Genomic DNA, 13,600 nt, shown 5'->3' with positions numbered 1-13,600 from the left:
CAGGCCTGAGCATGGCGGAGTCCAGGAGCAGCGGACACCTTCCCTTGAGGCTTAGCTTCCCTCTAGGCACCCTGTACTCAGCGGTGACGTGGTATATTGGAGTGCCAGGGCCAGGCCTCGCATTCCTTTTAATGGAACTGCCTGCCTTCTGATCCCCAGAAACCCCACCCCCTGGCTACCTGAGCGAAGATGGAGAAGCCAGTGACCACCAGATGAACCACAGCATGGACGCAGGTCAGTAGTGTGGGCATGCCTGCAGACTTGTCCGCCTGTCCTTCCGCCTCCCCACTGTCCTGTCTGCCTAGTGTCTGTAGGGCAGCCCTTGTGTGTCGGACGTCACTGGTGGGAGAGACCCTGTGCCATAGGGACACAGAGGTGTTTTACTGACAGTGTAGCCTGTCCAGATGTGGAGGTGTTAGGGCCACCCGGGTGAGGTGCTGGCAGAGGGTGGGTCCCACACCCGACACAGTGCAGGAGAGCAGGTAGCAAAACCTGTGCGGAGGAACAGCCTTTCCTGGTGACCAGCGGAGACACTAGAAGCGACTTCCTTTTTTTCCCCAAATGTAGTGGCCACACATGTGATCAGCGTGCCCCTGCTGGGAGGGCCTGGGCCTGGTTTTCTCTTGTTACGTTCCCAGATGTTCCCTGGGTCATATGTTGTGGGACCCACTTGGTTCCAAACCAGCAGCTTCTCGAACAGAGCCCCGGCTGCCACACGGGACCTGTTCCGCATTGTGTGGAGGGTGGGGAGGGAGAAAGGGGCCCAGCAGATGTTCCATTCCCACGATGGCGGGCTGCCTCACGCACAGACCGCGAGAGGTTACACAACCCACAGAAGGGTGGAAAGGGATCCCATGTGCAGTGGAAACACAGTCACGGGGGTGTGTGTGTGTTGTGCATTTAGGTCAAGCACACCCCCAAAACACACCCATCCAGGCATGTGGCTGGCAGCATGGACCCAGCTGGAGTGCACGGAAGACCTTCCTGTGCTCAGTGCCAAGTGGCCGCTGCACCCTTGCAGCTGCGGAGTGCTGGCATGGGAAGTGAGCCAGCTAGGCAGCCTCCCTCCAGCTGTGGAGCTCGTCCCCCCCACCCCCTGTGTGTGGAATGACTGTTTTGAACAAGCATAATCAGAGTGTCCTGGCTGTGGGGAGGTCCAGGCATGTGTGCTTTCACTGGCTCCAGCCTGCTCGCTCCCTTCATTTTCTTTCCCACCCGTTATACTGTGTCTCTCCTGTATCTCTCTCTCCCTGCAGAGCTCTGTGGGGCCAGGGTTTGTGTACCCAGCCGACCTAGGCATGGATGGGTGAAGGTCTCTCTTTGTTCTTTGGTTTTCCTCCAAGTAGCCCATTTGGGCTCCTAGTCCAGTTGCTAATGGGCTTGCCTTCCCTACCTACCAGGTGAGGTGGGGAGGTGTCTCTGGTCTGATGGTCACCCAAGGCAGCCTCAGGTCTTCCTTGGCAGCACGTGCTCTTTCAGGATAACCTTAGACCTTCCTGGTTTGGGCTTCCACAAAATAGGAAACGATTGTTGAAGGTTTCCTGTAGGCCAATCCTGGCATTAACTTTTTTTTTTTTAAATGTAACCATCTTATTTCATTTATATAGGTCAATTGATCATTATTCCCTACTTCATACCAGGGGAGAAATTAAGGCCCAGTAATGTCATATATTTTTAGCAAAACCACAGCCAAAGTCATGGCTGATATGTAGCAAGCTGTCCAAGTCCTTTTGTGGCCTCCAGAATTGTTCCTTTTCTCCACTGGGTCAGGTACTGCCACAGGGGAGAAGGGGAAGCCTGTGACCCAGCCTTCACCCTCTCAGAGTTCAGGGCTCTCTTGGGGTGAAATGAAAGAGCCCCCAGGGCAGCTCAAGGCAGCTTCAGGGCTCAGCCTCAAGGTCTGGTGGATGTCAGGGGGCGGGGCCAGACTGCAAGACATTCATAAATAAATAACCGCACTCCAAAGCACATGGGAACAAAGGAGGGCAGGATGGGGGCCTCGGGAAAGGCAGCCACTGGCTTTCTTTGAAGACTGGTGTGTGTGTGTGTGTGTGTGTATACACGCGCACGATTTTTCTTGGTAGCCAGGGGTAGATAGAAGATCAGAGTATGGATTAGGTAGAATTAGACTTCCCATGCCGTCTCCTGCCTTGCACAAAGCATCAAGCTGGTTGCTGAGTCGCAGGATTTCTGTGAGTTTCCTGAGACTCCAGGTACCTTAGAGCTAGACTGTGAGTTGGGCAGTGACGGAGGGAGGGAGGGAGGGAGGGAGGGAGGGAGGGAGGGAGGGAGGGAGGGAGGTCCCCTCTCCACAGCACAGGGCTGTGCAGTACGGGAATATGTCTCCTTATCCTTTTATTCCCTCAGGAATAATCAGCCCCTCCTGAGGGCAGGTGTGTGAGCTGGCCTAGCTGAGCCTGCCATGGCCTGTGCTGGAGCCTTGCTTGGGTTCATAAGGTGCTGGAGGGGCCCTCTAAGGCTAGCTGCTCCATCCATCCATCCCACAGATAGGGCGACATGCCTAGATGAGGAGTGGGGGAGTTCATGAAGCCAGGCCAAGGCTGGGCTACTCCTGGCACTCAAGGCGTGGTCCAGGGCTTCCTTATGGCATGGTGAGTGATCCTGTCTCGATTGTAGAGGACTCCAACAATACCTTAAACTGTGTCTCACCTTGCAGGCTCTCCAAACCTATCCCCGAATCCGATGTCCCCAGCACACAATAACTTGGGTGAGTATTCATCGGTAAGGTGGGGACCACCCCACTCCTGGCTCTTGCTCAGCTGATGGCCTCACTGGGAAGGGACAGTGGAGGGGAGCCCTGCCCCCTCCTTCGCCACCAGCCCAGTGTGACCCGTGGGTTTCTGGTTACGGTGAACCTGGGGTCACCTCAGAACAGGGAAACCTGAGATCAGTGGCGTCAGGAAAGACAGTCTTTGCTGGGGTTCGTGTTTCCCCTGGGCAGTGTTCAGACGTGAGTGAACGAAATCTCCCAGACCTCAGGCCTAGGAGACAGGAGCCTCCGTCAGCCAAACACATGTGTGTGGCTTAGGGCAAAGCCACAGGCAGCTGCCCAGACTCAGCCCCCGGCTCCCAGAAGCTTGTTTCAGACACACGCTGGGATTGCAGCTGAGTATATCATCTCATAATTACTTGTTATTAAAGCAGCAACATATAAGGAATTTGGGGAGAGAGCAGCGTGCCCACGATCACACTGCCCAGCGTGCAGCTGTTTTATCACGGTCTGTCTGGTGTTTGTGGGGCGGCGTGTACACGTGTGCTGTACCACAGAAACCATGGCCCGTCTGCCTTTCCCGTTCTCTGCATCTGTTACTCTGACAGTGTGTTTCTCCATTTAGATGTCTTGGTTATCACTGTATTATCTCAAGATGTTTCTATCAGCTGACCCCACTGTTCCCATAACAACATTCAGCTGTTGGTCTGCAGGTCAGCGTTCTGAGGGTCACCCTACCAGCCTGGCAGCATCCCACCAGCGTGGGAGAGGGAGGCTTTGCAGGAGTCCTTGGGGCTAGAAATGGCAGAAGGGCTCAAAACAGATGAGATGTCCGTGTGTTTTTGTTTTTTGTTTTTTTTTTAAATCAAAGGTAGCTTTTGATATTCTGGTCTGAAGTTTGGGTTCATTGGGGTGGGGGTGGGGTTAAGGCTGGCACTTGCTTCGTGGCTCGGCGAGAGCCGTTGATCATGGTGAAACACTTGGGAACACAGTACATAGGACAGGCTGTTGTGCCCACTTGTTTGAAGACCTTGGCAGAGAGTATCGGATAAAACTCATCATTTGGAATATTGGGAAATGTGTGAAGAGCCTTTGAAATGTGCCGGCATGTGGGAGGAGCCAAACATGACATTGAGATACAGCTTAAATTTTGTAGCATAACACGGAGGGGCTTGGCTGAGGGAAGGTCATATTCCCGATAGCGCAGGGACCGAGTTCTTGAAAACAGACTGAGGCTCGAAGCCATTAAAGGCCGATTCTGAGCTTCCAGCTTTGGGAGTGAGCTGCTTTAGATTTATTTTCGGGGCCACTTCACCCTGCTGTGTCCAGGCAGGTGCCACTGTGAAAGCCGTCAAGGTCACAGGCCAGTCTGAAGGGGGCAGCAGCCTTGGGCCAGACTTTTCTGACTTAGGATCCCTCACGTGTTCAAACCTTAGCCCTGGGCTGACGGCTGGGAGGAGATGAGCGAAGAGCAGGGTGACAGGGTGAGTGTCTCCTGGGGCCTCTTCAGGGTACTCTGAGGGCCGGTCTTCATTGTAACCATGGGCAGAAGCGTGGTAACTTTTCATGTCACGGGTCAGGAGAGCCTGTATCCTCTCAGCCTCACGGCCGTCAGACAGAGAAACAGGCTTTGGATTTTGGCTTCCTCAATCCGTATCGTGTATAGATGCCCGGGTCTAGAGCACGTAGTTATCAACATTTCTAATGCTGTGACCCTGTACCACAGTTCCTCATGTTGTGGTGACCCCTAACCATAAAGGTATTTTTTGTTGCTACTTTATAATTTTGCTACTGTTGTGAATCATAATGTAAATATTTTTGTTTACCCGATGGTCTTAGGTGATCCCTGTGAAAAGGTCGTTTGACATTCCCCGCCCGCCCCCAAGGGATTGAGACCCACAGGGTGAGAACCACCGGTCTAGAGCCATGCTGGGAAGAATACTTAGACCTTCATAATCTGATCACATCTGTATTGACCTGTGGCTCTGAGGGAGCAGGCATAGAGGATGGGCTGTGTATGCCCAAGAGGAAGCCATATGCAGTGGGCTGGCCAGACTCAGCAAACGTGTTAAGTGGGACCCTGAAGGCCAGGTGGACGTCGGGAGGTAGGAGGAGATGAGGAACATGGCAGATAGAAGGGCAGGTGTGCTCCCAGGAAGCCAGCAGTGTGGTCCTCAGCTGGCAGGAAGGGCAGGGGCAAGGTGTGGCTGAGTCCTGAATGCCATCTCACTCCAGTCCCCCCAGCCGGAGGTTTCTGGTGTGCTGGAGGGCTACGGTGAGTCCTGATGGCAGCGTCCTAGAGGTGATCTGGCCACTAGATAGAGTATAAATTTGATGAGCAGTTACTGGAGGAAAACCAGAAAGAAACCCAAGTAGCTGGTGGCCATCCTGAGGGAAGCAGGGGGAACGTGCTAGAGAGATAGGAAAGAGCATTTCAAGTTGTGGCTGTGGGCCTGTGTGCACAGGACTGGGGCCGTAAGGAGGCCGGCTGTGATGAGGTGTGACGGGCCTAGACAGAATTGGCAGAGGTTGCTGTGCCTTGAAACCTCCCCTGGGATGCCAGGGAGGCTGGGACCCAAGGCACAGAACTGCAACTGTTGTTTCATGTTTACTGTTGGTCCAGGGCATTGTTACAGAGCACACAGTGCCTATGTGAGGGCCGCCCCCCCCCCCCGCCCCCCAGCCCCCCTCCCCCAAGTCCTAGGGTGGGCAGCACAGCAAGAAGCCTATGACAAAGAGTCCTGTCCATCTCCAGTTCTTCCCACAGAGATGGCTGCTGGCACCTCTCTCCCTTACCCACTGACCATTCCAGCAAGTCCATTCAAGAACGACCGTTGAAGGCGTGGCTGGCACGGGAGTGGGTGGATTGGGTAGAGAGAGGGGCCTGGCTCAGGAGGGAGCCAGAGACACAGGCAGGAGGGGACCCTGGGGACAGAAGGCAAAGGCCTGAAGCCAGGTGGAGGATAGGGTCAAGGGCGCAGTGGCCAGAAGATAGAGGCTGTGAAGGTCAGTGACAGCAGAGGAGACGTTAGAAGAGCTGAGGGGTGCCACCCGGAGTTTGAGACAGCCTTCCCAGAGCAGGCAGAGGCGTGTGTGGTGCAGGAGAGAGCAGCCGTGGGCTGAAGGGCAAGCAGAAGGGGGATGTTGAGGTAGCAAACAGCAACAGCCTTTGTGCTTGGTGACTAGGTTCCCCAAACTGCAGGGTGGAGATAAGAACGCCGAAGAGTGCTTGTCTCAGTTAGGGTTGCTGTTGCTGTGATGAAACACCATGACCAAAAGGCAAGTTGGGGAAAAAAGGGTTTATTCTGCTTACACCTCCACATCATAGTCCATCATTTGGGGAAGACAGGACAGGAACCCAAACAGGGCAGGACCCTAGAGGCAGGAGCTGATGCAGAGGCCTTGGCAAAGTGTTGCTTACTTGGTTTGCTCCTCATGGCTTGCTTAGCCATGGACCACCAGCTCAATGATGGCCCCACCCACAAAGGGCTGGGCCTTCCCCTATCAATCACTAATGAAGAAAATGCTCTCCAGGCTTGCTCACAGCCTGATCGTATGGAGACATTTTCTCAGTTGAGGCTCTCTTCTCTCGGATGACTATAGCTTGTGTCAAGCTGACGTAACTCTAGCCAGCACAGTGCTTTCTAGAGAAAGATGGGGCTATCTCAAGAGTACAGGTATGTCTTTTAAAGATCTCGTTATGAAATTATTATGCAAAGAGAAAGTGTACAGCATCCGGTTATGCCTTTCATTTTCTTCCCCACTGAGGCCCCAGCTCAGGTCTGGGGACAGCTTCCTGCCACAGTGAAGCCACTTCTCTAAATCAGCAGTTCAGTGACCTGAGTGACAGACCCAAAGGCATGACTGAGCGCCAGCGGGGCATGGTGCTGGGAGGCTCGCCCTGGGGAACCCCTGGGCCCTTTGTTTTGCAGAGCGGGGAGGGTGTGAGCCGGGCCTGTTTCTGCCCCGACACATCATGCTGGGTGGGTCACCTGAAATTTCCTAAGTGTCTAAGTCAGGAAGATTGAGGAAAACAGGCAAAGGAAGCGGCAGGTTAGGGAAGGTGACAGTGGAGTCCCTCTGGTGAGTAAGTTGTTCCCTGCTTCACGGTGACACATGAAGGGTGTGCCTGGGCTGAGGAAACTGAGGTCCTTGTAAGAACCCTGGGGCAGCAGAGAGCAGGAGCCTATTGTGGTCATGGCTTCCTGCGGTGCCTATGGCAGGGCGAGGCTTCCTCTGCCGGGATAGGACGGGGCTGGGTGGCGGGAGCAATCCCCCCTCATACACCCCCACCCCCCAGAATGAAGAGAAGCCAGCTGAGTCCATGCTGCCAGGCAGGGTACTTTTTAAAGGTCGTCTGTAGCTGCAGCTTTCGGCAGGCTTAGGAAAACACAGGCAGGGGCTTAGGTTAGTGGCTTACTACGTACAGCTGGGCAAGCCTGAGGCCGTAAGTTCAGACCCCAAGAACCCACATAATGCTGGATGTGGTAGCATGTGTCTGTGATCCCCGCGCTCCTACAGCAAAGATGGGAGGCAGGGACCGGAGAGGAGACTCCCTGGAAGCAAAGGGACCGGCTGAGCAGGAGACCCTGTCTCAAGCAAGGTGGAAGGTGGAGACTGACACCTGAGGTTGTCCTGAGCACAAGCAACACACACACACACACACACACACACACACACACACACACACACACGAGTAACTTGATGGCAGGAGTCAGCTGCCACAGGGGTCTGGTTTTCAGCTCTCCGCTGTTTTCCTAATTCGGTAAACTGGTCGGAGGTCAGAGCAGTTTACACGCCTTCCCTGTACGTCCTAGTTCTCTGCCTCAACCTCAGGCAGGCTGGAGTTAGGACCCAGGTGCTGGGGCCACAGAGCGCCAACCCTTCTAGCAGGAGAAGGTGCCCAGGTGGCTGGGCATGAATTACTTTGCATGAAGGGAAGTCTCATGTCACCTGTACTGGGCCTTGCAGGTCAGGGTCATACAGATGGGGAAGGGCACTCCAGTGAAAGCAAACTAAGACAGAGATGGCCACAAGGGCAGTGGAGTTGGAGGGTGGACTCTTCAAGACGGAGGCAGAGTCATCCTCCACGTGGGGAGGGCCCAGACTAGCCAGGCCACCTCTGCTTTGACCTCAAGTCCTGTGGTACCCACTACGCAGACCTTTGCCCATCGCCTGCCTCCGTTTGGGAGAAAGTTGACGTACCCTCTCCCCTGCTCTGCTTCTGCTGACTGGAATCTTTTGCACATGTTTTTAATAGGCACCCCTTAATCCGAGTGTCGCCTTCTGGGTTTTATTCTGTTTTCTTTTCCTTAAACAAAACAGAGATCCTGTGCCAGCTTGGAACGGGGCTCAGAACTGAAGCCAGCCAATGCGTTAGGCTGGCCAGGGGCCAGCGGAGAATTGAGTGCCCCATGCCAGTTGAGAAACCTGGCTGACACCATGCGTGGAGGTGGGGGCCCTGATGGCTAGTGTGGAGGTTTCGTGTCTCCAACACCTCTGCTCTGGGAAGAGATTAGCAGGGATTGGGCAGGCTGGTGGGAGCTGGGCTGTGTGGAGGCAAGGTCTTTTCTAAGATCCCAGGTGTGTGGAAGCCGTGGTCTGGCTGAGCAAACCCGTGTTCCTTGGGGCATCATCCGTGGGTTATCAGCCAATCTCCTGCGGTCTTGCTGCCAGAGGGGCTTTTGAACTGCAGGTCTTCAGGGCCCTATGTAAACTCCTTCTGCACTTGTTGGGAAACTCTGGAACCTGGGATGTGCTCACTCAGGGGGAATGGCGTGGTGGCTGGGAGCAGCTAAGCCCACGTTGGCTGGATCTTGGAGCACAGTTTGTTCAAACCTTGGTAGATCCGGAAGCAGAGCATGGAACCAGAACTCAGGGCAGGCTGTAACCCTCAGGGCCTTACCTCTGCCAGCTTGGCCCTGTGTGACAAAGGTTTCATAACCTCTTCAAACAGCGCCACCAGCTAGGGACCAGGTATTCAATTGCATGAGCCTGTGGGGTACATCTCAGGTCCGAACCCTAACAACTGTGTTCCCTTTTGTTTGATCTTCTAGGAAGCTCAGAGTTCAGCCGGGTGCTGTCAGCAGTGGTGATCACACACTTACACCAGCCGCGATCACACACTTACACCAGCCGCGATCACACACTTACACCAGCCGCGATCACACACTTACACCAGCGATCGCACACTTACACCAGCCGCGATCACACACTTTACACCAGCTGCGATCACACACTTTACACCAGCTGCGATCACACACTTACACCAGCGATCGCTCTTTTCTCTCCAGTGCTCTGACTTTTGCTGGGAAAGATTTGGGTATGGGGTGGGGGTGGAGGGCCACCACTGCAGGAAGAAACAGTAACTATACTTTTTGTTCTGCACCTGCTGCAGCTAAAGTGCCTGAAGGAAGAGCCAGGGCTGATAGTGGGGAGGGAGGGAGGGAGGGAGGGAGGAGAGAGGAAACCCAAAGGCACAGACTTGCGGAGAATTAAAAGCCATGGAGTGGGCTACCCTAGTCAGTCCTGTTTCTGAGCCAGAGAGGACGGGTACCCTTCGAAGTGGCAGCCTTTGAGTTATTCCCTGGTGCCATGACAGAGCTGCTGTGAGTCCCCATGGCATGTCCATCGGAGTCCGGTTCCCTACTGTGCTGCCCAGGGTGCCTGGGGGGGGGCGGTGTCACAGAGGTGTTTGGGGGAGGGTACAGATCTGCCTGAAAAGCCGCCTACCCCTCCCAGGGAAGCTCACCCTTCCCCAGAACACTGCTTTTCCAGGTCTGACAGACACCTTGGGTGGTGTGCTAGCCTTTTCGGGGGTTGGTGGTGTCGGTGTTCCTGGGAACCTTAACACTAACTCTCCTGTGCCTGGGTTAGGCCCACGAAATGCTCGACAGGACTTTGAAATTTAGGGTGAGGACTTTGTTATACACGTTACTGAGGAAGCCAGGGGTGACCCACATCAGCCAAAGCTGCCCCTTTAGGTTGAAACACGGCAGAAACTCGGTGACCAAGATGCCCAGCTTTAGCTATCTTCTAGAACCAGTCTTGACACAGATAAGGAAACAGACCAGAGTAGAAGGCCATGTCCCCAGGGACACACTTCGAGGTAGGTAGAGGCTGTACCTGGGCAGTAGCAGCTGGCAGCACCGATGGGTCACCTGACCATTTTAAACCTTGACTAGCACTGGGCTTTTTTTTTTTTTTTTTTTTTAAACAAATTGTCCAAGGCAGCATAGCTCACATTCTAGTGGCCAAATTGTTTAGAATCTAGCTTATCTCATTGGAATGTGGAAGCAGGGAGCCAAGCCAGGACCGGACGTGGCTGATGTGCTCAGTCCAAGCTCAGGAGCCAGGGGCACAGGCCACAGCTGCTCCTGTCCCCTGATTTCCCTTCCGTGCACAGTAGCTTTCATCCTCTGCCTCCGTCCCCTTGGCCTCTTGCTCAACTGTGAGGAGGAGGGAAGGGAGCTTTGCCTTTCTGCATCTGGAAGGTCAAGACAGGGTCAGGGTGTTCCCATGTTCATAGTCAAGGTTATCATCCCTGTTGGTACCATATCCTGCTCACTGCAGGCCCACATCTTACTGGGGCTAGCCCAGGGCATCCACCGATAGCGCCAGTGGCCTAGAGGATGCCACACATGGGCAGGGGCGATGTAGAGGTTGACACAGGGAGCATGAATGAATTACTCTGTGATCTGGTTCGACATAAACGGCAATGGCCTCCAGTGGGGAGTACTTCCAATCCCTGGAACACATCTGGCAGTGTCTAGGAATGATTTTTATTGTCAGTACTTGGGAGGATGAGGTAGATATATTCTACTAGTCTCCAGTGGGTGGAAGCTGAGGATGCATTTGTCCATCCCATAATATCTGGAACCCCCTTCTCCCAAGCAGTCATTTGCCCTAGCTTAGGGTGTCCGGACCCTGGGGCTGGCTCTGGCAGTATGTACTGTGTAAGGATGGGGGCTATGTTCCTCCTTTACTCTTACAAGGGCCATTTGCTTGGACTACAAGAGATTGGGGCCACAGTGTCACCAGGGGCCACCTAGGCCCTTCCCTGTGGGTAATACAGCATCTGCTGCCCTCTTTGCCTCGGACACTCAAGAGATACTGAGTGTCTCTAAGAGTGGTCTGGTGGACAGCAAACAGGATTCTCAGGCCAGTGCTGAGCCATCCCTGTTCCCTTATCAGAGCCCCATGCATGGAAGGAGAGGGGGCTCTGGGACCTCATAGTCAAGTTGGATAGTCGGGACACTTACAGATACCAGCCATCAGCCACCAGCCACACAGATACACCAAATCACCAGGAGGCTGCACGATACTTGAGAGTACTCCAGGGTGAGAGTGTAGGTCTGAGATGGGTGGTGACAGTGAGCGGGAGGTGGGCTTGAAGCTCCTCCCCAAGGCCAGCAGGCCAGCTCCAATGGGGAGGGGCATCTGGAGGTGGTGCTAGGTGTAGGGAGGGGATACCAGAACCCAGCCTGCTCAGGGGATGCTGCATCCAAGGGGATGCTGTAGAGGTGCGCAGGTTAGGGCAGGCCTGTTTTAACTCCACATGGAGTTTAACTCCAGCACATGGAAGTGGAAGGCTGGGCCATGTGAGAGAACTCCTTTTCAAGCAGTTCCCAGCTGTCCTGGGAGAGAGTTGGCCCTCATGTGGCTAGTCTGCCCTGAGGAGCTCCTAGTCACGGTGGTACAACCACAGAAAACCTCAGGGTTGCTTTGTGTCCCATTGTCCCTACAGCTGGCAACTACGTAAAGATGGGCCATGGTTTCTGTTGTGAGGTACATGGTCAGTCCTGTCCTGATTCCTGGTCTGCATGTTCACACATGAGGTACTGCTGAACTTACCAGGCCACTGTGGCCATGTCATGACAGATGAACAGATTGCTGCGCCTCAGGCCAAATGGCACCCAAATAAAAGCCCTTTGGGAGGCAGAGATTGACGTGGGCTCCTTTGAGGATCTCAGAAGAGGCTGGGGGGTGACTTTGTAGATGGTATGGCCCCATGCCACATCCAGAACGTACTTAGGGCTACTCATAGTGCTGGTCATGGTGCTAGCTGGTCCTGACCCATTTCATGTTTGGGCTAGCCTCTCTCTGAAGGCTACTTCTGTTCACAGGAAGGCTAGACCCTAGGGAGCAGGGTATGTGTGGGCCCAAAAGAAATGGACTCAAGTGTTGCTTCTCTTAGAGGTTGGCAGGGTCTCCCTCAGACTCTGAGGATCTCACTCCCTGGAACCCTGAAGGGCTTGTGCAATGGAAACTGGGGGGGGGGGGGGGTCCTTTCAGAGCTCCCATGGGTGCCCACTGACCTGGCATGTTTCCTCTCTCTGCAGACCTACAGCCAGTGACCTACTGTGAGCCAGCCTTCTGGTGCTCCATCTCCTACTACGAGCTGAACCAGCGAGTTGGGGAGACATTCCATGCCTCACAGCCATCCATGACAGTGGATGGCTTCACTGATCCCTCCAACTCCGAGCGCTTCTGCCTGGGCCTGCTGTCTAATGTCAATCGGAATGCAGCTGTGGAGCTTACGAGGCGGCACATTGGTAATGGACCCCCCCCAACACCCACTGCAGCCTCCCCCAGGGGCACTGAGACAACCCCCCCCCCCCAGCACCAGGTGCTGTAACCCAGATGAGAGAGAGGAAGGTGGGAGTGTGGGGTAGGGCAGAAGTAGGGGTCTGGACAGGCAGTGTGTCGATACGTCACCTGGTCCTTCCCACATGACTTTGGTCTTCAAGTCGAGCTATTTTCTTGCACTCTGGGTCTCTCCTAGGCACAAGGGGACATCCCCACTGGGCAGAGCCCAATGTTTACATAACCGCTGGAGTGCCGGGCCAATTGAAAATTAATTTTTGTCCATCTGGAGTAGATTTAGGTGAAGGGAAAGCAAGGGTTGCACTAGGAAACCTTGTGAAGGGAGGTCCCTTTGGCAAGGGGCCAGAGAGGGCTGATGCCCCAGTAGCACCCTGGCTTCACCAAGGGGCTTCTGTGCCTTGTGTGGGGAGGGGGAACTGGGGCAGTGGGCTGGCAGCAGCTGTCCTTCACCAGGCACTGTCGCAGTCGCCGCTAAGGTAGGTTATGACCGCTGCTCTCCTCCAGCCAGGAGCTCAGGCCGGGGGCTGGGTACAGGCTCCCTCCTGTGTCAACTCTTTCAACTGCGCCGAGCTGCCCACCATTCTCCCGCTTGGCCCGGGCTGGGCTCTGGCCTCCTCTCGTTTGGAGTGGCCACTTGCCCCTCCCCGGTGCCCCTCCCTGGCTAGCCTGTTGCCCTGTGGGTTGGTCTCTGACCCAGGGTCTCCTGACTTCCCTAGGGAGAGGCGTGCGGCTCTACTACATTGGAGGGGAGGTCTTCGCCGAGTGCCTCAGTGACAGTGCTATCTTTGTTCAGTCACCCAACTGCAACCAGCGCTATGGCTGGCACCCTGCCACGGTCTGCAAGATCCCCCCAGGTGAGCCCCTCAAGTCCTGCCCTGGGGCCATGGCCCCTGAGGCATGCCTGGGAAGACTTTCTTGCCTTTCCTCCATACTGGTGTTTGCATTGTTGACGCTCTGTACCTGTCTATCCTCTTGTGCCACTGAAGCTCACGAGAACAGAGGTACCGTCGAACGAGTCTCTAACCCAGGGTACCCTCCCTCACCCATGGGTGCGTGGTGGCGCCTTTCCTTCACTCATTCTTCCAAACATGAGAGTATTCGGGGTCTGTGATAGGAAGCAGAGCAGGATGAGGAGGTGGCCAGGGGTATCCTGTGCTCACAGCTACACAGACCTGCAGTGTTCAAGATGAACACAGAGGAGTGTGACGCCTCCAAGGTCCCGGCAAGCAGCTGATAGGGAGAAAGGGCATCTACCTGTGGGAT

At 54.8% G+C, this 13,600-nt stretch overlaps 1 protein-coding gene across 3 annotated transcripts in view; it reads left to right on the top strand.

Moving 5' to 3' along the window:
* Positions 1 to 13,600, top strand: part of Smad3 (SMAD family member 3) — a 120,149-nt gene that overhangs the window by 99,008 nt on the left and 7,541 nt on the right. For all 3 annotated transcript variants that reach the window (XM_006971435.4, XM_076576484.1, XM_076576485.1), the window contains 4 exons: positions 160 to 234; positions 2,678 to 2,728; positions 12,073 to 12,285; positions 13,054 to 13,191. In XM_006971435.4, coding sequence (XP_006971497.1) covers positions 160 to 234; positions 2,678 to 2,728; positions 12,073 to 12,285; positions 13,054 to 13,191 — 477 coding nt within the window. The remainder of the gene's footprint in view (positions 1 to 159; positions 235 to 2,677; positions 2,729 to 12,072; positions 12,286 to 13,053; positions 13,192 to 13,600) is intronic.

This window comes from Peromyscus maniculatus, chromosome 7 (assembly GCF_049852395.1).
Source record: "Peromyscus maniculatus bairdii isolate BWxNUB_F1_BW_parent chromosome 7, HU_Pman_BW_mat_3.1, whole genome shotgun sequence".
NCBI classification, from domain to species: Eukaryota; Metazoa; Chordata; class Mammalia; order Rodentia; family Cricetidae; genus Peromyscus; species Peromyscus maniculatus.
This window is presented reverse-complemented; position numbering and strand designations above follow the sequence as displayed.